The sequence below is a fragment of the Leptodactylus fuscus genome, chromosome 5, assembly GCF_031893055.1.
Source record: "Leptodactylus fuscus isolate aLepFus1 chromosome 5, aLepFus1.hap2, whole genome shotgun sequence".
In the NCBI taxonomy this organism is placed as follows: Eukaryota; Metazoa; Chordata; class Amphibia; order Anura; family Leptodactylidae; genus Leptodactylus; species Leptodactylus fuscus.
Genome location: NC_134269.1, coordinates 128,349,147 through 128,373,775, shown reverse-complemented (window position 1 = coordinate 128,373,775; position 24,629 = coordinate 128,349,147). Strand labels below are relative to the sequence as shown.

General features: G+C 38.6%; 1 protein-coding gene across 4 annotated transcripts in view; it reads right to left on the bottom strand.

The window, feature by feature from the left end:
• Window positions 1-24,629, bottom strand: part of CADPS2 (calcium dependent secretion activator 2) — a 283,863-nt gene that overhangs the window by 16,915 nt on the left and 242,319 nt on the right. For all 4 annotated transcript variants that reach the window (XM_075274223.1, XM_075274224.1, XM_075274225.1 and 1 more), the window contains 2 exons: window positions 23,776-23,883; window positions 7,478-7,582 (listed from right to left, as the gene is read on the bottom strand). In XM_075274223.1, coding sequence (XP_075130324.1) covers window positions 7,478-7,582; window positions 23,776-23,883 — 213 coding nt within the window. The remainder of the gene's footprint in view (window positions 1-7,477; window positions 7,583-23,775; window positions 23,884-24,629) is intronic.

The window sequence follows — 24,629 nt, the reverse complement described above, 5'->3', positions numbered from 1 at the left end:
GAGAGGCCTCTCAAGTTCCCTTCAAAACTGAACTGGTCCCTTGAAAAATGTGTTTTGGAAATTTTCTTGAAAATTTGGAAAATCACTGCTTGACTTGTAAGCCTTATAATATCTGAAAAAAATGAAAGGGTGATTAAAATTTGACTTCTACATAAATCAGAGACATGGTTAATTATATTTATCAAAAAATTTGGGTAGTATGGCTTTCCATTTGAAAGGCTTGCAATTTCAAAGTTTGAAAACTGCACTTTTTTCCAAATTTTCATCAAATTTCCTATTTTTTCATAATCAAAGGCAAAAAATATCGACAAAAATTTTCTACTGACATGAAGTACAATATGTCACAAAAAAACAATCTCAGAATCACTTGTGTAAGTTAAAGCGTCTCAAAGCTATTGCCATTTAAAGTGACACATGTCAGTTTTGAAAAAAGAGGCCTGGTCCTTAAGTCACTTTTGGGCTGTGTCTCTAAGGGGTTAAAAAAAAGAAGTGACAAAACAAGAAAAAAATGCTAAAAATGCTAACGCGACTATGTCTCGCTATGACTAAGACATATAGTCTCGAAACGCGTTAGATTTTTAGCCTTTTTTCTTGTTTTGTCACTTCTTTTTTTCATCACTTTTTTCTTGTTTGTACATTATTTTATTGAAGAAATGGATTAAAAGTTAAATTTTAAGAATTCAGCGAGATGCCTATCTACTTTGTTTCCATGTTTGTACTGCAAGCTTCCTTGGTCCAGAAGCCAGGTCGTGCACCCTGAAGACAAACACAGCAATGGTGAGATTCAGCATTTTTTTCCCCTCCATTAGAAAATGAAGGACACCATAGTAACTGTACACATTGGAGCCAATATAGGGTGGAACAACTGTTTCCCTATAAAACATAAAAACTATATGAATTTGGCATTGCCATAAAACTACCCACATGTCATTGTAGCTGCACAGTGGACGCTGTAAAAACAAACCCCATGAGAAAATGGCACATTTTTTTTCTAGTTCCACCCCAATTCATGTTTTTTGGTGGCTTCCCGATACATTGCACAAAATATTAAATGGTACTATTATGAAGAATAATCTGTCCCATAAAAAAGTAAATCCTCTTACAAGCTTCTGAACGGAAAAAAAAAAGACTTTTGGAAGGCAGGGAGAAAAAAATGAAAATATTAAACTGAAAAACAGCTGTGGTGGGAAGGGGTGAGGCATCTTCTCACATTGAGGATAAATGTTTGACCCTGGTATATTCACATATTAAGCAGGGATTAGTGGCTTTCCTACTGCTGGATGAGAATGATAGATCTATATGTGTCATTCTCATCTAAAGAGACATAAAAACCTATGGCCCTACAGTCTACCTGATGAGAACATGGCGGACAACATTCCCATCAAGCCGGCTAGTTTAACACTTTATGGCATTATGCTGAAGACTTTTGTGGCGATAAGAGCACAAGTGATTCTCCCAAAGGGATCAGACGTGCCATTAGCTTCTCCCCCGGGTGTATATATTGAGATGCAGGGATGTTATTCAGTATTGCACGTGTACTTATGGCTGTGTTTTATGGCAATGAGGTCATGTTCATATAATACTGAGCAGGGAAAGAACATATTAGGAGAGATTTACTAAAAAAAAATTCAGAAATAGTGGGGTATGTTGTGAGCACATTCATTATGCTTTAGATACTTATTGTACTTTGCCTGACAAATTGTTAGAATTGCAGATGTGGATTAGAGAAGTTGTGCAAGAGATGGAATTTAGTTTCAAAGGTATTTATGGAAGTATATCAAATACAAAACAAAGACAGATGAAAATCGTCACAGTCAGGGTAGAAATGTGAGGCAAGGCATCTAATATATGACAAAACCAAATAGAAAATATCTGAAAAACAGGGAATAAAGTAAGGAAATAGAGTGAAAAATAATTAACAGCTAACGTATGGGGAGGGGAAATAATGCTGCAATACAGTGAGCAGTGGGACTCTGGCCCAAGGGGAGGAGAACGGACATCCCACTTTATCATAAGCGCACATTATAGTTGGCGACAATATGGCAGGCCTGGGATGTTGGACGCCTCAACACATCGGATAGGGAGAGGTATGGTCTTACAATTAGAGGTAATAGGGATAGGTTCAGCCATGAAGATGTACTGAAGAAATTTATGCTGAGCAAAAGAGATGACATTTAATGGGATGAATTACGAGTGGCAAAAAGTAGTAAACACTTTTAATATGTCTAGTGAGTTGTATTTCCCATTTGCATTAAATTTTATTAAATTGGGCATAATTTACATCATGATCTTCCCTATTGAGTCGTACTAGAATTCTTATATTGTGTTACTAAAAAATTTTGAGAGTAGTCTTGAAAGCTGAAATCTGAATTACAGCTCAGTATTTAGATAGACATGTTGACAATTTTGTTGTTTTTCTAGTTATCCTGAAGACCAAAGATGGCTGATCTCTAAGATAAAACTGCTCAGAAAATGTCAAGTTTTTACGCGCTTTTAATCCCATGCATGGAAACCTTACAAGTCATAACTGATAACTATGGCATTTATTGATGTGTCCTGATATTATCTTAAAAACAGACAAACTCACGACTCTATACAAACTGTCAACAGATGGATTAGAAAAATTCTGGAAATCAGCCCCTTTTTGTGTTTTAATTTTTTGCTTTGCAAATGAAAAAAAAAGTTCGACCTTCTTCAATTGACCTAAAGGAGCACTTCTAAATAACTGTGCTGATACTATTGCATTGGTACTGACACAGTCTCATGTTTCACATCACATTTGTAACCCATACTGTATGTTGTTTTAAACGTTGTCCATGAAAAAATTGTGCGTCAAAATAAAACTCTCGAAATAAGCTATCAGAACAAGCAATTCAATGCACCAAAAACAAACCAGAGTTGGCTATTGTACTACTTCACAATGAGTGAGCTTTTTGTTGGAAGGTACTCCATAAATAAAATGTTAAATAATTTGATTTAACCAAAATTCGGTTTCATCACTAATCCCTTGCACAGTAGCCGTCAGAACCAGCACTTACACTAAGTTTATTAAAACCCATGCAATTTTTGGGTTCAACCACATTAAGTGATTTTTCTTACACATAAGCACATTTCCACTGAAAATTCTTTAGTGTGTAGTAAAATTAATATTTCACTGTAATAGTGGAACACAAAAATTTTGCAACACAAGGCACACAAATAAGCAACTGCTTCAAAAATAAACTAAGTATGACTATGTCCAAGAAGGGACAGAAGCAACACAATAAATAAAATGACAATTTTTATTAAGTGATAATAAATATGAAAACATAAATTACACATAAACAACAGGGGGTAAATGCTTCACAAAAAGGCAGGTGGTGTGTGGTAATAAATAGTACATGGGTCTAGGGTGAAAAAAGTATGTATATCACAGTCAAATAATAAGGATTCACATGTTGTTGCAAGTGTGGCAGTTCCAAAGCAGGGGGACGACGACGAAGCCATTGGGCGAAACGCGCGTCGGGGCACGGTACGGGTAGTAGGTGCTTTACACTATAACTATGGTCTTAGGGTTGGTTCTTTACCTTCTATGTATATAATTTTCACATATGTCTCTCTGTTGTGCATTCTTACTGATGGGATATTTTATCTGCTTTGGAACTGCCACACTTGCAACAACATGTGAACCCTTATTACTTGACTGTGATATACATACTTCTTCACCCTAGACCTATACACTATTTATTACCACACACCACCCGCCTTTTTGTGAAGCATTTACCCCTGTTGTTTGTGTGTAATATATGTTTTCATATTTATTATCACTTAATAAAAATTGTCATTTTATTTATTGTGTTGCTTCTGTCCCTTCCTGGACATAGTCATACTTACTTTCACTGTAATAGTGAATGAAACAATGACTGCTAAATTGTGAAACATTGCGCTCCTACCATACTTTTGTTTCCAAATGAAAACCACGCAATTTCTTCTGCATTCACAACCACAGTTTCAGGGTTATTTAACAGCTGTCTTTACAAAAGCAATATATCACTTTATACAAGAATGTATGCCGTATGATATGTTTCATCCCATAAATGTAATGTAAACTAAATACAGTGGCAACCATTTACCAGTCATCTGATTTCTGGCATGTCTTCATGTTCTTCTATTATTATCAAATCCTTGGCTATATACTATGTGCCTTTACAAAAACTGGAGCCTACAGTGTTGGCCAAAGGTATTGGCACCCCTGCAATTCTGTCACATAATACTAATTTTCTTCCAGAAAATGATTGCAATCACAAATTCTTTGGTATTATTATCTTCATTTAATTTGTCTTCAATGGAAAACCACAAAAAATTGTCAAAAAGCCAAATTGGATATAATTCCACAGCAAACATAAAAAAGGGGGTGGACAAAAGTATTCGCACTGTTTGAAAATTCATGTGTTGCTTCTCTAATTTGTGTAATAAACAGCACCTGTTACTTACCTGAGGCACCTAACAGGTGGTGGCAATAACAATCACACTTGCAGCCAGTTGAAATGGATAAAAGTTGACTCAACCTCTGTCCTGTGTCCTTGTGTGTACCACATTGAGCATGGAGAAAAGAAAGAAGACCAAAGAACTGTCTGAGGACTTTTGAAGCAAAATTGTGAGGAAGCATGAGCAATCTCAAGGCTACAAGTCCATCTCCAAAGACCTGACTGTTCCTGTGTCTACCGTGTGCAGTGTCATCAAGAAGTTTAAAGCCCATGGAACTGTGGCTAACCTCCCTAGATGTGGACGGAAAAGAAAAATTGACAAGAGATTTCAACGCAAGGTTGTGCAGATGGTGGTTAAAGGACCTCGGCTAACATCCAAACAAGTTCAAGCTGCCCTGCAGTCCGAGGGTACAACAGTGTCAACCCGTACTATCCGTCAGTGTCTGAATGAAAAGGGACTGTATGGTAGGACACCCAGGAAGACCCCACTTCTTACCCAGAGACATAAAAAAGCCAGGCTGGAGTTTGCCAAAACTTACCTGAGAAAGCCAAAAACATTTTGGAAGAATGTTCTCTGGTCAGATGAGACAAAAGTAGAGCTTTTTGGGAAAAGCCATCAACATAGAGTTTACAGAAAAAAAAGAGGGCTTTAAAGAAAAGAACACGGTTCCTACAGTCAAACATGGCGGAGGTTCCCTGATGTTTTGGGGTTGTTTTGCTGCCTCTGGCACTGGACTGCTTGACCGTGTACATGGCATTATGAAGTCTGAAGACTACCAACAAATTTTGCAGCATAATGTAGGGCCCAGTGTGAGAAAGCTGGGTCTCCCTCAGAGGTCATGGGTCTTCCAGCAGGACAATGACCCAAAACACACTTCAAAAAGCACTAGAAAACGGTTTGAGAGAAAGCACTGGAGACTTCTAAAGTGGCCAGCAATGAGTCCAGACCTGAATCCCATAGAACACCTGTAGAGAGATCTCAAAATGTCAGTTTGGAGAAGGCAACCTTCAAATCTCAGGGACCTGGAGCAGTTTGCCAAAGAAGAATGGTCTAAAATTCCAGCAGAGCATTGTAAGAAACTCATTGATGGTTACCAGAAGCGGTTGTTCGCAGTTATTTTGTCTAAAGGTTGTGCTACCAAGTATTAGGCTGAGGGGGCCAATACTTTTCTCTGGCCCATTTTTGGAGGTTTGTGTAAAATGATCAATGATTTGACTTTTTTTCATTCTCTTTTGTGTTTTTTCATTGCAAGCAAAATAAATGAAGATATTAAAGGGGCTCTATCAGCAAAATCATGCTGCTAGAGCCCCACATATGCGTGCATAGCCTTTAAAAGGGCTATTCAGGCATTGGTAATGTTATATTAAACTACCCCCCCCGTTTTAAAATAACCTAAAAAAGAATGTGCTCTACTTACCGAACGTGCACGGTGGGCGGGCATTCTGGGTGCGTCTTCATCTTCTTCCCCGCCTCTTCTTCCTCCGATGTCTTCGGGTCCCGTCCTCCTCCGGCGCTTGCTCGCGGACACTGATAAAAAAAAAAATAGCCTGGGCGCATGCACAGTAGCCGTAGAAGCCGCGTGCTACTGCGCATGCGCCCAAGCTATTTTTTTTTTAACAGTGTCCGCGAGCAAGCGCCGGAGGAGGACGGGACCCGAAGACATCGGAGGAAGAAGAGGCGGGGAAGAAGATGAAGACGCACCCAGAATGCCCGCCCACCGTGCACGTTCGGTAAGTAGATAACATTCTTTTTTAGGTTATTATTTTAAAACGGGGGGGGGGGGGGGGTAGTTTAATATAACATTACCGATGCCTGAATAGCCTTTTTAAAGGCTATGCACGCATATGTGGGGCTCTAGCAGCATGATTTTGCTGATAGAGCCCCTTTAATACCAAAGAGTTTGTGCTTGCAATCATTTTCTGGAAGAAAACGAGTATTATCTGACAGAATTGCAGGGGTGCCAATACTTTTGGCCAACATGGTATGTACAAAACTAAGAGCAAGGGTTAATGTATAGACAGGTATGGTAGCAAGTTTTGAAAAATGAGGCTCTCTATTCTACATCATAAGCCACATATCCTGTAGCTTTGATAGAACTGGGAAATGTATGATGCAATGCAGAATGAGCAACCAAAGCACAATAATTTAGAACCGCCTTCAATATACAGCATGATATAACCATGTAGCAAAGAATATTTCTAAAAATACTTTACATTACATTGCAAAAGAATAAAATACAAATATCATACAAGTAGATGTATGAAGGCAGATGATGGCTGAACTTCATAAGATGATTTGGCCATTTCTGCTGAGTCTCTTCATCACATCTAGTTTCAGGACATTTTGCAAAAACATCAGGCCAAGAGGTGAAAATCTGATTTTTTTTTTTTTGTGTGTGAGAGCCCCTTTTATTGTATGTAAAGATACTGTGATATACTGTATGTAGATGAATGGCCTTTAGGTGTCTAATAGATTTGGTACAATTTACAAACTTCTTGTTGGTGAAGTTAAAGCCCAGGACAGCTGTAACTAAACATCCTCATTGTGATACATTTTCAAAGAGCGACTGCTGGTAATATTCTGAAGATGCCTCATCCATGAATAGGTTAAGCATCTTATAACAGCCAAACCGGAATAATTCTATGCTCACTCCATACTGTGTAATACGTTATTGTGATACCTAAGGTAAATCTTCCATAGACCAATGTCATACAAGATTACTAAATAGCCAATAGTTACTAATGAACCTAAGCTAGCATTTAATCTATTACTATAGGATACATTCAATAAGAGGAGCCCACACATCCTTACACATCAGTAGTCTTCCCTTATGGATTGTAAGCTCTTGTGGACAGGGATCTCTTTCCTACTTGTATCAATTAGGTTAGCTAGTTAGTTTTGTATTTATTGTACTATGTATATAAACTATGTGTAATAATAATAATAGGCTGAACATGAACATAATGGTAAAAAAGACGACATTTGGCACATTTACCAGTGAATAACTTACCTTGACAATCTTGATGATGGTTTTTAATTGATACACGTGGAGCTGAAGGTCTAACCTGTCTGCCAGCCACACACATATGACTTTAACAGAACTGCTATACCATTGCTGTAAAAAGAAAGCAAAAAAGACTCTGCAGTATTCATTTAACAGATACGGTAATGACTGCTAATGAAACACTCTGAAATGATGACAGGCCAGCACTTGAAGTCAATAATGCTATAATTTCCTGATAAGAGAACTGTATGTTTCGCCAGGAAATCAAGCAACCTGACCTGGATTGTTCTTTATGTGAATTAGCACTAACTGTTCTGCTTCCAAGCTGTAACATTCATTAAAAAACTGTTTTGCACTTTGCAGTCAGCATTAGTCAACGATGGATATTAAAAGCTGTTGCTAGAGCTATGAGCGCGGAGAACACACAGACATAATAAATATGGACACAGGCAATGATGGCCCGTAATTACCAGATTTGTATGGATTATAGGGAGGACACATGCGGTTAACCATGTCGTCTCTGAACAAACCATAACATACCATAATGATCGGTGCACAGAAATGCATTTATTGATGATCTATTACCCAGCTATATCTTCAGAGTTATTTATCTGCATATATCGTCGCATCTTTCTATTCATCTCCAAATATTTATTGATGTAATAATAGGAGGCCAATACATTGTGCTTTAAATCCGTAATAAATTCTAGAAGACGCCAATGTTCACTTTGGTCTAAACATTGAACAAAAGCTTTTTAGTTAAACTGAAAAAGTGAGGGATGTGATCCTGTTAAGAAGTAAGAGATTACATTTATTGAGATCTCCTGTTCCTGCCCTGTTCGCAGGGAGTCTCTCCACGGGAGAGGGGTTTAAGTCCTTTCCTAAAGTAATTTCCTGCTTCTTATCAATGTGTCGAGAAGTGTAAATAGGAAAAACATTGCGTCTTCATACGGAAGATGAACAATAATGTGCATAAAACTGAAGCGTAAAATCCTTGCTGTGTCACTTGTGGAACCAAATAGCATTTGGTATAAAATCTTGAATACCTTACACATATATATATGCGGAAAACAGATCGTGTTTTGAAAATGTATTACCACTATACACACGATTTAAATATATACACTATCATGAGGAAATGGAAGAATCGCTGGCATGTGTGCAGATTTGTAAATCAGATTAGAACATTATAAACTGCTTTTACATATGTATTTTCTCTTCGGCAGATACAACATGCATCTATACAGTACAGTAAGAAGCTGTACATCTGCTCGCATGGGAAACTTACTGTTCACATTATGTTCCCTTAATTCATACCAAAATAGAATGTGAATTTTTAATACTTTGTGTTTTTTTTAATCCTTTATGAAATTCTTCTATCTTTAGCTCAGCCATAATTTTCAATACAAAGTTTTTTTTATTTGAACCATAGACTGTTAGTAAGCAGCTATAGTTCTCAGCAAATGTGGGAAATAAACGTTATTATGCGCTTTCCAGAATGAGCAGACCTGCTGTCAATCCCAGGGAGAGCCAATATTTAAATCAAAGACGATGAAAAATTATCAAATTATTAGGCATTAATTTGAAGCCTATATATATATATATATATATATATATATATATATATATATATATATATATAAATAAAGTTTTAGCAGTATTGGTGCTCAAGGCACACATCCGCTCTTTACTTGGAGTGAACAACTGGTTAAATGTTTAGCAACAATTTTACAATCACATAATACAGAAAACCAAGCAATCTCTGCCATACTGTCTGCACAACACTCGTCTCATCCTCATACAATGTATCTGACAGCAAAAAGAAGAGAGAGAAAAAAAAAAGAAAATTGTATTGTTTTATCTTATTCATAGCACATCAAGCTCCTGTAAGGGCATGCATTATTTTCCTGACAAGTAAAAATAAGAGGAAAGGAAAAGCTAGGGTTGATTCTGTGAGACCCTTGTATTTATTCACACTTATTGTGCATGACTGTAGACTGGTAAATCATATTAGCAGCCTGTCTCCCCATCAAGCTGCTACTTGCTTTCCAGCCCTGCAAAGGTTCAACAAATCAACAGGAGCACGGAAAACAGAACATCAGTCTAATCTAGTGTTTAAGGTGAAGTTTTCAAACCCAATCTAAGAGAATCTTTAGAGCAACCAACAAGCTGAACGGCTCAGAAGGTGGTATTGACAATGAAATAGGGCTGAAATATTGAGAAACGCAGCGCTTGTGCATTTTAATAACACATGGGTCAACAAGGACACAGCTCCCTCAGAGCCAATAGTTGCCACCAACTATGGAAATTGCCACACCAAGACTACGAACGCTCTCAGTTCATCAGCTTTCTTAAACAGTTCATCAGCTTTCTTAAACACTCTAAACCCCCTTGGTAGACCTTTAGTCTTGAATTAACAAATCAAAGCCATGGAAAAGGGTGCAGTCTGAATGGCTAGCATTGATCCCCAACTGTGCTCAGCACTGCAACAGGCACTGAAAAACTCTGTCTATTGTGACCAGAAATTGACAAGCCTCCTCTCTTAAAGTAGTACATCTGAGCCAGGCTGGATCCACACAGCTGTAAAGGGCTCCACTCTCAGGACACAGTGGAAGTAACAATAGAGCAAGCATGAGCTCTTTGTCACTACCAGACTCTGCAATTTTCTAACAAGGATTTGAGTTGTTTCTTTCTAGTGCCCCTGAAAAGAGATTTAGCAACATACCATGCTTCCCCCCCCCACCCCTTGTACATGTATAAAGGACGCAGCTAAGGAATTTCTTTGCTCCACTGCCTACTGAAAATACTAAACAAATGCATTTCATGTTCAGCATCTTATCAGTGGTAGATTGCGGCGTGGTTTACAGCGATTCAATTACGTCTAGAAGTACCCTAGCTTTTTCGTGTGTGAAAATACATGTATTCTGCAATTTGACTGCAGGAATAATTAGAGTTGTAATGTGATGCGTGTAACTCCTCATCAAATCACATGGCAATCATGTTGATGTTTATATGACTTCTGAAAGCTGTGAAGGCTTTTACTAGACAGTTGGAGAAAGCTGTGATCAGGAGCTGTTACATATCTGTAGTCGAGATCACCGACAAATCTGGAAGAAGATGGAAGAAATCTACAGTTGCAGACACTGATATTCACAGAGCAAATCTGTTCAACCCTAAAATTGTATTAGAGCCACTCAATCCTTACCTAGAATTAAAAAATAAATACAAGTACAAAGGAATATATTATTTAAATATATATATATATATATATATATATATATATATATATATATATACACACATATATATATATATATACACACGCACACATATATACACACACACATATATTACATACATCTATATATCTATCTATGTGTATATGTATATATATATATATATATATATATATATATATATATACATACATATATATACACACACACACAGACATATGAGGCTCTTACATTTATTGCTGACAAATACATAGGCCAGTGCAAGCAATTTCATTTCACAAAAATCCTACTCACAGTCTTACCTTCTTTCCTTAGGGATATCTTAATGATCCGTAACAAATGTATTTTCAGCACATGGAGTAAAATAAGCTCGGGCAGCTTACCATAATTCTTTGCATTCATGAATGAATGCAAGATTAAAAATACTAAGTATGTACAGCTCACTCGCATGCAAAAGGCATTTACACATTTGCCAGCATTATACTATAACCCTCCCTTATAGACAAATACTTACCCGTAGTTGTCCATCACATTACATTACATGTGCACTTTCTCTACTGTGACTATTAGCAAATAATAACATTAAAACGTATGTATGGGTTACCATAGTAGCCTCCATTTCTTTTAATTGTATTAGTAAAAAAGTGGGAAATATCAAGTTCAATGGGGACTTGTATAATGGCATTTCTGTACATACAGTATGAAAAGCTCCCCCAAATAATGGATTTTTATGGCTGTTATCTATTAAGGCATATAAACACATCAAAGCTTGTGCTATCATTGTCCTTTATAGACACATGATGCTCTGTGATCTCATATGACAAGTGGGTGTGCGTTTTGGTTAGCAAACGCTCTGTACATAAGCTCAGACATGTATAAACTATAAGTATGGCTGGAATGCTTCCACATTATCACACTGCACTGAGCAATAACTGAAGTCAATTGCTGCACTTGTCTAGCAGCATACAGGCAACCAGTGACTATTGCAAGAACAGATATCCTCCAAACTGGGCACATTTCAGGCACATTTAGGTTTAGACCATTTTTCTGACTAGCTAGATAAGGGGGTAAATCTTTACTGAAAAGAAGCATTGTCTAAGATGCGACCATGTCCACCCAAACTGTTCCAAAATTCGGGATCAAATTAAGCCACCCAATAGTGTGTATAAAGGTAGACCAGACAGTATAGAAATGTGCCCTAATGTTGTTGATGAATAAAAATATTGGGCATAAACATTTTAGACTCTATTCGTACTCCGTTTTAGTATTCCAATATACTTTGTGGCAGTTTCTGACATATGCCTCAATACTCACATACAGTGGCATGCATACTAGATGACTTTGTTGAGTAATACATAAAAAGGCATGGTAAAGGACATTCATCCAAATGTTGACAAAGGGACTGTCTAAACAAGCAACCCCTCTTAGCAATGAAGCCAGTCAGCTGATTGCCATAGGGTTTGCTTCCATACCTAAAACCCCAACCATCCCCAAGAACAGCTAATATCAATGGGGAACTTGTGGGTGGCCATTCAAAAGTATTGCTTACAATGCAAAAGTTGGCCCATCTGAGCTTGCTAGAGTGCCAGTTACTCTTTCCTACTCTATGACATTGGCATGACTCGACAGGGTGTAAGGAAAGGGGTTGTCATTCCTTTTTAATATACAAATGTGTATTGTAAATACAAATGAGCTATAATAACTCTGACATGAACGACAGATGTAGAATTCTAATGGTGCCAGATAGTTCTGCTATATGTCATACAATCCGTATTAAGTTTATAGACACAGGTACTTTCTCATATGGGACGAGAATTTTTTTTTTTTTAAATAAATGCCATAGTAATTCACGCTTTACTTATCTAATATTATGCAGTATGTAAAAGTTATAAATGTCTCATTGTGTCACGTATGACATATTAGGGAACATCTGGAAGGGGGTAAACAAAACGTCAGAACCTTCCAACTGTGCCTGTAAAACAGAAATAAATGAAACATTCTGAAAATGAGCTAGGCACTTGTATGGGGAGAAGTTCTGAATGTGCGGAAAGGGACTTCTACTCGTACCAGAACCACAACCCAGGCTCAAGTTCTGTAAAAAGTCTGGAAAATAACAGTTTGATGTTTTGAATGGAAGGAAAGATGTAAACATACAAAAAGACAATCGCTTCTTTAAGTCGAGCTGTGCTCAGTTTTCGGGAGAAAACACAGTCCTTTACATAATTAAAGGAGCACTAAAAAGCTTGGGTGGAAACCTCACAACTGTCAGCAAATCTGAGCAATACTTTGCCTTTGAATCGCTGCTCTACTTTTCTCATGTCTTTTAAATGGTTTTCTATGGCGAGGACATTTTTCCTGATTAGTCACAGCTAATTAGTGTTCTGGCTTAGACAAGTAATCAGAAATGTCAGAGTTGTAAGGCTACATCTCCCTAATCCTTTGATAATAATTTAGCCTCCTGGGAGGGCTTCAAGCTGCGGTAAATAGTGGCTGACAATAAGGCAAAATTAGGTGGGCAGTAGACCATTAGGATAGAAAAATAAGAAGCACTACCAAAACCCGCTGAGCACCAACAGGCTACTAACTATCCTGCCAGACGAGGTGCCTGTTTAAGCCTGTATTGTTAATTAGCAGATTCTACCAGACCTGCCACACATGGCCAGGTGCATCATGCAAAGATGTGTATTTCTGGGGCCAAGCCAAATGAGAATTCTGTGCTGAGATCACATTTCAAGGTGCTTATTCAGAAATGCACACACTTTGCAGCCATTATTCCAATGTATTATAAGAACAGAGATACTGAATATTCGGCATTATATTGACTTGTTGCTTTATGTTATGGAAATTAAGTTCACTCAGATTGGATTTTCTGGGTTTCAATTAGCTGACAAATCTATAGAATAAACAGCCTTTGGGTGTCCTGCAATCAGGCATATTAAGGCAGAACAAAAAGTTGGCATGTGACGGTTACAGACCTTCGCGCGTGATGAATTATGCACAATACATTAAATGCTACACTGTACATTTTGCATACAACAATCTATAGGAAGATAAGACTCCAGAATTGTATAAGTTCATAATGATCAGCTGACAAGAGACGGGAAAACTCTGCTTAGTTGAATAACTCTTAGGAACAAAAAAAAAACCATCTAAAATACTGTACAGACAAATCTGTATCCCACTAATGTCAATGCAGTTGCCACTGATATAGCCACAAAGGTTATTGCTGCATATTTAAAATCAGCATTGTTGGGAAAAAAATGTTGCACATCACGTAACACAAATTCAGCATAGAAACAATGCCGAGTAGGTAAGGAATGGGGACAATCCACATCCTAACTCCAAATCTGTACCTGCAATCTGAGGCTCAGCCTCACACTTCTGCTCTGGGTTTTGCAGCATATTTTTCCCCTATAAATATACCATGTGCAACACATTTTTGTGAATGGCATAAAAAAAGAAAGCAACATAATTATTTTTTCAGCACAGACCTCATAATACAAAGTAATATACTTAAAAAGCTGCAGAGTTTTCATAAAAAGTTAAATTATACGTGGGGTCTTGCTGGGCAGTCTGCTCTATGACTGTATTAGCCTTCACGTACGATATCCTATCAGCTTTCCTGCCACTATCATCCCCGTTATGGCTGCAGCACATTATACATTTGTCTATAAGAAGTAGTCAACCCCCCCCTATACATTATAACTACTACTGGTTTATTTATATGTAATTCTGCCAGGAGTAACTGAACAACAGCAAACAAATAGTCCAGAAAAGTCTAAATGACCATGATATAGGAGATCCAGAGACACTGAATTGCAAATATATGCAGGTATGATGCAGCTTCAAAGATCCCTGACATAGGAAGAGCAATCTATGAGCACAGTCAGGAGAGCTGTTTTCTGTATGTGAATAATATAATCTGTAATCACACAAGCAACCAGAGTTACATACAAGTGCATAGAAGACATTTCTTACATTAGAAGGTGTGAAATGCTGCAGAATGTTCAATCCATTGCACACAGAAAACAGTTAACAGGAAAACAATCCCTCCCTTCTCTATTCACTGTCCCCTCCTCCTACCACTCACTGTACAGTAGTAATGCAGGACCCAGTAACAGGGAGTGAAATTAAATTATCTAAAAGGGAGACACTTAATGGCAGGAATTTTACAGCTGTATTTAACCCTTCCAGCCAGAGGGATTTTTATTTTTGACTTCTCACCTTATAAACCCCATAACTTTTTTTCTATTTTTCCGTTGTCAGAGCCATATGAGAGATTAATTGTGTGTATCCAAAAAGAGAAAAAAACATGGCCCGCACATCCCAATCTTATACATTGATCTAGTGCTTATCAGAACATCCAAAATTTTGCAAAAAAAAAATTTTTTTTTCTTAGTCACCATATTCTGAAACCCATAACTTTTTTATACTTCCATGTACAGGGATGCATGAGGCTGTAATTGTTATGGGACAGTATGTCGCTGGGAAGCCGGAACTCCTAGTATCATAGATAACTATACTGCTATGAGTTCCGACCCCACCACAAAGTTCAAGCCGGTAAATCTAGCCGACACCCAGTTATGTGCTGCTCCCCTAATAGGCAGATACTATTGTCAAAACTTAGGGCCCTACGTCAGCCCCCCCCCCCCGGCTGTTATTATAGCTCATTAGTGCCCTAAAATTGCACTGTGGTGAAACCAGCAGGTTTATAACGGAGTAGGATTTCAACTTTTCTCTTTAAATAAAATTTGGTTTCTCATTAAATCTAAAAGTGCACATACCAGTAAAAAAATAACTTTTAATAACTTGCACACTTTCATTCCCGTTATAGTCATTTTACTTAAATCAGAATGTCTAACTTTTTGTTTTTGGAATTTTTTTTATTAAATACACATGAATGTTAAAATATTAAGAGATTTTTTTAAAAATGTTTTTCATTGCTTAAACAACTCTGAAACATACAGCTGCCTTACATACACTGTAGAACTAATCTGAGTCTGCTGCAAAAGCTACGTGAAAATTATGTGACTGTCGTGAAGGGACCAGTAAAGTGGCTCATTTTGTGTATTCCGCATTTAGGAAGATGGTAATAAACTAGCTCTGCCTGGTTGTCTCGGAGAGCCTGCTGTCCTTTCCACATTGATTTCCATGTCTCTGCAGAGTTATATGCAGACCAGCCTGACATCCATAAACTCTGAGCAGTGTGGTGTTCGGAAAGCCACAATCTCCACCTTTATTGTGAAGAGCTTATCTTTATACTGTTGTTGGATTATTGGCTGTTATAATTACCTTGGATACAGAGGCGTATCTATAGGGGCTGAATCGGTAGCAGTCAATACTGGGCTCTGGACCCTGAATGGGCTCCAAAGGTCCCTCTGCTATATAATATATACCATTACAGTCCTATGAAAAAGTTTGGGCACCCCTATTAATCTTAATCATTTTTTGTTCTAAATATTTTGGTATTTGCAACAGCCATTTCAGTTTGATATATCTAATAACTGATGGACACAGTAATATTTCAGGATTGAAATGAGGTTTATTGTACTAACAGAAAATGTGCAATATGCATTAAACCAAAATTTGACCGGTGCAAAAGTATGGGCACCCTTATCATTTTATTGATTTGAATTCCCCTAACTACTTTTTACTGACTTACTGAAGCACAAAATTGGTTTTGTAACCTCAGTGAGCTTTGAACTTCATAGCCAGATGTATCCAATCATAAGAAAAGGTATTTAAGGTGGCCAATTGCAAGTTGATCTCCTATTTGAATCTCCTCTGAAGAGTGGCATCATGGGCTACTCGAAACAACTCTCAAATGATCTGAAAACAAAGATTGTTCAACATAGTTGTTCAGGGGAAGCATACAAAAAGTTGTCTCAGAGATTTAACCTGTCAGTTTCCACTGTGAGGAACATAGTAAGGAAATGGAAGACCACAGGGACAGTTCTTGTTAAGCCCAGAAGTGGCAGGCCAAGAAAAATATCAGAAAGGCAGAGAAGAAGAATGGTGAGAACAGTCAAGGACAATCCACAGACCACCTCCAAAGAGCTGCAGCATCATCTTGCTGCAGATGGTGTCACTGTGCATCAGTCAGCAATACAGCGCACTTTGCACAAATAGAAGCTGTATGGGAGAGTGATGAGAAAGAAGCCGTTTCTGCACGTACGCCACAAATAGAGTTGCCTGAGGTATGAAAAAGCACATTTGGACAAGGCAGCTTCATTTTGGAAACAAAAATTGAGTTGTTTGGTTATAAAAAAAGGCGTTATGCATGGCGTCCAAAAAGAAACAACATTCCAAGAAAAACACATGCTACCCACTGTAAAATTTGGTGGAGGTTCCATCATGCTTTGGGGCTGTGTGGCCAATGCCGGCATCAGGAATCTTGTTAAAGTTGAGAGTCGCATGGATTCCACTCAGTATCAGCAGATTCTTGAGAATAATGTTCAAGAATCAGTGACGAAGTTGAAGTTACGCCGGGGATGGATATTTCAGCAAGACAATGATCCAAAACACCGCTCCAAATCCTCAGGCATTCATGCAGAGGAACAATTACAATGTTCTGGAATGGTCATCCCAGTCCCCAGACCTGAATATCATTGAACATCTGTGGGATGATTTGAAGCGGGCTGTCCATGCTCGGCGACCATCTAACTTAACTGAACTTGAATTGTTTGTCCAAAATACCTTTATCCAGGATCCAGGAACTGATTAAAAGCTACAGGAAGCGACTAGAGGCTGTTATCTTTGCAAAAGGAGGATCTACTAAATATTAATGTCACTTTTCTGTTGAGGTGCCCATACTTTTGCACCGGTCAAATTTTGGTTTAATGCATATTGCACATTTTCTGTTAGTACAATAAACCTCATTTCAATCCTGAAATATTACTGTGTCCATCAGTTATTAGATATATCAAACTGAAATGGCTGTTATAAACACCAAAATATTTAGAACTAAAAATGATTAAGATTAATAGGGGTGCCCAAACTTTTTCATAGGACTGTATTCTACATGGCTCAAGTAGGTAGGAGCCCCAGGAGATTCAAGTCATGCCCCTGCTTGGTAACAAATGGAAACATATAATATACAACTTGCAAAACAGGTATGAATAGTACATTTCTGGCAGTAGGTAAGAAGGAGTTAATTGCGCCTATTTAAAGCGTTATATTATGAAGAGCTAACATCTGCTTATGGATTATTATAACAATATATAATGAATTTTCAGTTTAGAAATCCAGCCATGCCCTGAAAGGTGACATGATAAGATATTATATAGCTTCTAGCTAGAATAGTATGTAACACATATCTTCTCATTACGATTCGACAAGTTACAGCCACACAATTGTCCCAATGTAAAACACTATTATCCATTTTGAGGCAGTCTCCTACAAGATAAATTCACAGTTGGAGAACGCCATACCCTGCAAATCTGTGTTTTGCTCCATTCCTACTTCATGTTCACACATTATTAAGACAGGAAACATTTGCTGATACATTTGCTGCAGGTCCAAATCAAAGCACACATTGTTAATATTGTTTTACTAGCCTGTAAAAGTGCCAGCTGGATGGATATGTTATTTTTCTACCCCACAGGGCATCAAAGCTTTCATAACATAATTATTTTCACACTTTAAAAAACAGAATATTAATTCAAATGAAAATTAATTGTGAATGATATTGCTAAATGTATTAAGATTTGTTCTCATATAATGTATATGCAAAGGACTTGACAAATTGCTTATATAGTCGTCTATTATAAAGCAGTGATCAAGGATCAGTTCTTTTTACTCTATAGGATTTTCTGAGCATCACAGAAGAGGGGGGGGGGTGGATTATATATGCCTTTGAATTATGGCACTGGCAAATATTGCTATGAATGCCATGGACTACAAAAAAAATAAAAGATTTACAACCCTTACAAAATTACAACAATTCTTCCACAAGAGGCTATAAGATAAGATAAGATAATGCTTCAATAGTCCCACAATGGGGAAAAATCAGTGATACAGTATCATGGATAGTACAGTAATATATAACAAGAGAGAAACACATACAAGCTCATGACAGATGGAGAAATACTAGACATAGCAACTAAAAAGAAAGAAACAAGGACACACGGCAGGATCATTTAGTTCTCTGTGCTTAGTGAAGTTGATAATACGTCCGACTGAGGTTAGAGGACATGAGGGGGGGGGGGCACAGCAAGCATGTAGACATAACAGGAAGAAACAGCTTTTTGCAGAGGTGGGGACATATGCAGCTATCACGATAACATGTGGTAGTTAGTGAGATCTGCTCATAGCTGTTCGATTTCTTGCATCAGTGCTATTGCTCAGAAGCGAGCTATGGTGTCTCAATTTGGGCAGAAGAATCACAAGACAACAATGATTGCAAAAATGATGGTCCTGGATGTCATACCTTGGCTTTTTTTGGACATATGCTTTAATGTTACGCTTCTCTCACCAGGGTTTTTTTTAAGTAATGTGAAAAGTGGGTAGGGTTTAGAAGGAAAAGAAGGGGCCTCCTTGGCCTGAAAGCTTTATAATCATTGACGCCATGTGTAATGTTTTGTGCATTTTACTCAAGTGAACTTCAGATTAAGAATGGCATATACAGTAAAAGCTGGCGCATGAGCTCTTCAAACTGAAATACACTGTGTATACCTAATGATAAGGTTGATTCACATGAACAGTCTTGGACTTGATACGCTGTAAGTTTGTGAGTCAGATATACTGGCCTGTCCACTATGCTGGGAGATGGACCCCTAAGATTTAACATTCATCAGATTGGGCACAGGCAGTTCCATATACTGCTGGAAAGCCTGAATTCAGCGCACTATCGGCTTTCCCAATCTGTGCCCCGGGTAAAGTGCTATCGGTCCCGGTACCGTAGCGCTTTACAGTCAGAAGGGCGTTTCTGACAGTCTGTCAGGAACGTCCTTCTTCACAGCAGCATCTATCGCGCTGTACAGTGTGAGTGGGGAGGAACGCCTCCCTCCCTCTGCTCACAGTGCTCGTCCATAGAGGAGTATTATCAGGAGGGGAGGAGGGCATTCCTCCCTGCTCACACTGTACAGGGCGATAGGCGCTGCTGTGGACAAGGATGTTCCTGACTCACTGTCAGGAACGCCCTTCTGACTGTAAAGAGCTATGATACGGGGACCGATAGCGCTTTACACGGGGCACAGATCGGGAAAGCCGACAGTACAGTACCAGTACAATGGAATGAAAAATACAATGAAAAAAATTACTCCTGGGGGCAACATGGTGGCTCAGTAGTTATTTTAATGTAGATTGTGATCCCTATATGGGGCTCACAATCTACATTAAAAAAAGGGGCAACACAGTGGCTCAGTGGTTAGCACTGCAGCCTTTCAGCACTGGAGTCCTGGGTTTGAATCCTGCCTGTAACAACATCTGCAAGGAGTTTGTATGTTCTCCCTGAGTTTGCGTGGATTTCCTCCCATTCTACAAAAAAGACATACTGATAGGGAAAAAAATGTACATTGTGATCCCTATATGGGACTCACATTCTGCATTAAAAAAAAAAAAAGTGACTCCTAATGGAAACCACTTTTTTTTTTCGCTGTTTTTCCACTTAAAAAAAAAAAGTGATCAAAGTAATAGACATTCCCATAATTTTATAACTAAATAGTAAACTTGGCCCTGTAAAAAAAAGATGCCCTATGCATTCCCATACACATTTTTTTTTTTATTGCAAAGCTTTGAATTTTTGTTAAGGGGATAAAATGTAAAAACTATATAAATTTGGTATCACTGGAATCATACCAAAACATAGAATACAGGTGACATGTCATTTTGGCTGCAGAGTGTATGCTGTAAAAACCAAGCCTGCAAGAAAGTTCCCCCCATTCTGAATTTTTTTTCCAGCTTTCCAGTATATTGTACAGAATAATAAATAGTACCATTAAGAACAACAATTTGTCCTGCAAACATTAAGTCCTCATATGGCTCCGTGAATGGAAAAATAAAAAAAGTTATGGGGTTGGGAGGCGGGGAGTCAAAAATGAAAATCGAAACTGTCACTGGCAGGACGGGGCTAAAGAGGTATTCCCAACTCGCCCGCTCACCAACTTGCAGACTGTGTGCTTTGTTCACTTCCTGGTTTTCTCTGTGAAATGGTGGGCGGGGTTTCACTTGCTCTCTCACAGACAAAGCCAGCTCTGCTAGTTCTCTTCATAGCAGTACATGTTTGCAGTCAGTAATGAGGGATAGCTGTAAATGAATTAGCACAGTATCACTGGAAGATACACAATATGAAGATGATGTAGCAGAACTGGATTTGATAGGTGATGAGAATCCCAAATTTACATGGAACAAGAGTCAGCTTGCCATAAACTCAGTTTTAGGTCTGTGTTTACATACAGAGGTAACAGACTCCCCGTCTCAGCCCTTATCAGCAAAATTCAATTAGCAGACTGAACTGGAAGAGGGAGATAAACGGCTCAGGAATACAAGCATGATCCCGAGTCCCGAGCACTCAGCTCCCCCTCCCTTCCCTGAGAGCAGGGAGCTATGTCACTTGTCCTGGGCGCAGATATAAGACCATCCCCAGGTCCGTGGTCATGGAGACGCAGTGTAAACAATGAAATGAACAATCTCAGATAGCGTCCAAACAAAGAAGTTTTTCTGAAGCAATGTATTTAGGAAAAGTCTTAAATCCACATAAGCTAGCAGTATAGATAGGATTCTTGAGATGGGACAACCCCTTTAAGATGATATTGAACAATTTCTAGAGTTCTGAAATCTCTCAATGAATCTCTTTACTAGCAAACTCAGCTTCACCTGGAATTTTTTCATTATCTTCAACTGTTCTTTTAGCAGACCCTTCAATACCTCCAAATGTAACTTCTCCTCTTTCAGTAAATAGAAGTAGTTTTAATGGTAAACTAGTAGCCTCCCTCTTCCCATTTAGCCATCAGGTTGGGATTTCTGATCTGAATTGCTGGGAGGAAGCCCACACTCAAGCTCCAAAGAACATTATTATTTTTTATCTAAAATTTTTTTGAATTTCCCCCATGAATACTATTTGTTCCTTGAAAGCTCAAATCTCTGAAAGTGGTATTAAATGTATATATACTTTGTCTGAAAACACCTCTTTTGAGTCATTTAGCCATGTAGATGTGCTGCTATAGAATACAAAAACATTGCATTCTCATGAAAGTCTGATCTCCATTAAGATCATACATAAGAAGCATTTGTGTAGCTTATAATTGGACTATCCACTACTTTATGTTATAACTAGAGATGAGCAAGTAGTATTTGATCGAGTAGGTGTACGAATGAATACTACGGTATTCGAAATACTCGTACTCGTTCGAATACTATCGCTATTCGCAGTAAAGATTCGATTCAGAACCAGCGTTGATTTGCCGAATGCTATACACTGTAAAGCATTCGGCAAATCAACGCTGGTACTGGAGCAGGCTCGTCCTTGCTAGTCAGGAGAGCTGTCAGCTTGCGTTTATGCGGGAGCTTACTTTTTCTCATGGGAATGCATTGACCAGCATTGATTGGCCAGTGTACAGCATTCGGCCAATTAACGCTGGTTCTGCTGGAGGCTCGTCTGTGAAGAGGCGGAGTCTAAGATCGGACCACAGCAGTTTCCATTGTGGTCTGATCTTAGACTCCGCCTCTTCACAGACGAGCCTCCAGCAGAACCAGCGTTGATTGGTCGAATGCTGTACAGTGGCCAATCAACGCTGGTCAATGCATTCCTATGAGAAAGAGTAAGCTCCCTCGTAACCGCATGTTGCCAGCTCTCCCGACCAGCAAGGACGAGCCTGCTGCAGAACCAGCGTTGATTTGCCGAATGCTATATAGCATTCGGCCAATCAATGCTGGTTCTTCAGGACGAGTAAGGGCCGGTTCACATTAACGCTTGCCTCCCGTCCGGAAGGCGTCTGCAGGAGGAACCCCCGAACGGAATATCAGCGCAACCGCAAGCGCTGTGCAGTTAAAGCGCACGGACTTCATAGACTATAATGGGTCTGTGCGCTTTAACTGCACAGCTAAACACTCTCCTCCTGCTATTCGTGGACTTGGTGACTCTCCTTTAGTCGAATAGTGGTTTCTCCTGAAATGAGCATTTTTTCTCATAGACTATAATGGAATTCGATAGAGTAGTCGAATATTGAGGCTCTACTGGAAACGAATCTCGAATATTTCACTACTTGCTCATCTCTAGTTATAACCAATCTTCAGGTTTGGTTTACACAGCACTGAATGTTTTTACCAATGAACTAGTTATAAGGAGCAGATTTTGTATTCTTTCATTAAACCAGAGTTTTTGACCAAGTCTAGAAAATCAGAAAGTGAAAATGACAATTTGGATAGAAAGACACACTGCAGTTTTGGAAAAACTTAATGTAACAAATGTTTTAGCGTGTATTTCTGTTCCCCATACAGAAATACATGCTACCCTAGATAGATATACATACTACCAGAGGTGTAACTATGGGGGTAGCAGCAGTAGCGGCTGCCACATGGCCCGGGACATTAGGGGGCCGGTGATAGCAGCTACCGCTGTGTTTTTAGTTATTTATTTATTAATAGGCCTGGTTCCTGCCCACGGCCGCCTGCACTTCTCCTCCTGCAGAGGCTGTGAGCAGGAACCAGGATCAGTAAGTGACAATGCAGGCCCTACAAACACTATTATTATTCTTTTCGGACCCCTCCCCCTTCCCCCGAGTATAATAATTGGAGGCCCAGGGGAGGTGAGGGAACATAAAAAAACAGTGTTACTTACCTCTCCTAGGGGTCTTTGGGGGTGGGGAAGTTGGTCGGTCGGGGTCTTCGGCGTTGGTCAGGAAGGGAGGGGGGCCATGTCAAAAGTTCGCCATGAGGCCACGCCATTCCTAGTTACGCCACTGCATACCACAATAACAGCAAGTCTCTTTATTGTAAGTATACAGTATATCCTGAGATAATTTACAAGATTTCACTCTCAGTTCCCCAATGTGATGCGTAATATGAGGCTTCTAATTAATAACTATTCACACAACACTGTATAATGTTTTGTATATAAGAAATACTTACATCAAATAACTTTTCTATGTACATTTCCTCATTTACTTTTTCTCGCAGGATATCTTGATTTTGTCGAACAAACGTTATGTAGGTATCCGCAAGGTCCATTCCTGGTTTCTAAAAGGCAAAACGTCATATATTACTTCACAATTTGGGGTGCAAGTAACAAACCAAATAGAATTATTTTGTTTATTGTGGATCCTTTATAACTGAAGTTATTTCCGATGCCCCAGTGCTTAGTCCTCCCACGTGGCTTAGTTTATTTGGCTGCAGAGATAACGTGGCCACATACCCACATCACTGCTACAGTCACTGGACTTAACAGTATACAGCATGAGATGCAGGGAATACAGACATGTTACTCATGCAACCCCGACTGGGAGGACCAAGCAGTCCTGGTGAACATGCAGGGCATGGAAGGGGTAAGAATTGTTACTTTTATTATTTTGTCCCAATTCCTTGTACTGGCCTCATTTTTAAATATACTGGAAAAATATATTACTGAAAATGGAGATCCTGGACTGTAAAAAAACAAACAAATAACCTTTGGCCAGGTGTAGTTAATGTTTTATCCAAAACTGCCTTATAACTTGGCAAAGGTGCATCTACAGTGTGAATATATTGAGCAAAATGAAATAACGGGAAAAAAAAATGCAAAAACCCAGCATGAAAAAATCCCAGACAACATTGTCACAGAATATAAACACTTTTAGCCATGAAAATATACACAATGCTTTGCTGCCACCGAACCAGACATTAAGTAGCATATGCAGTGCAGATAAACACTTTCTTCACATGAAACATACAATAAAATGTCCATTTGTATGAACACTTGTATTTGCAATCTAATGTTTTTGTATGGA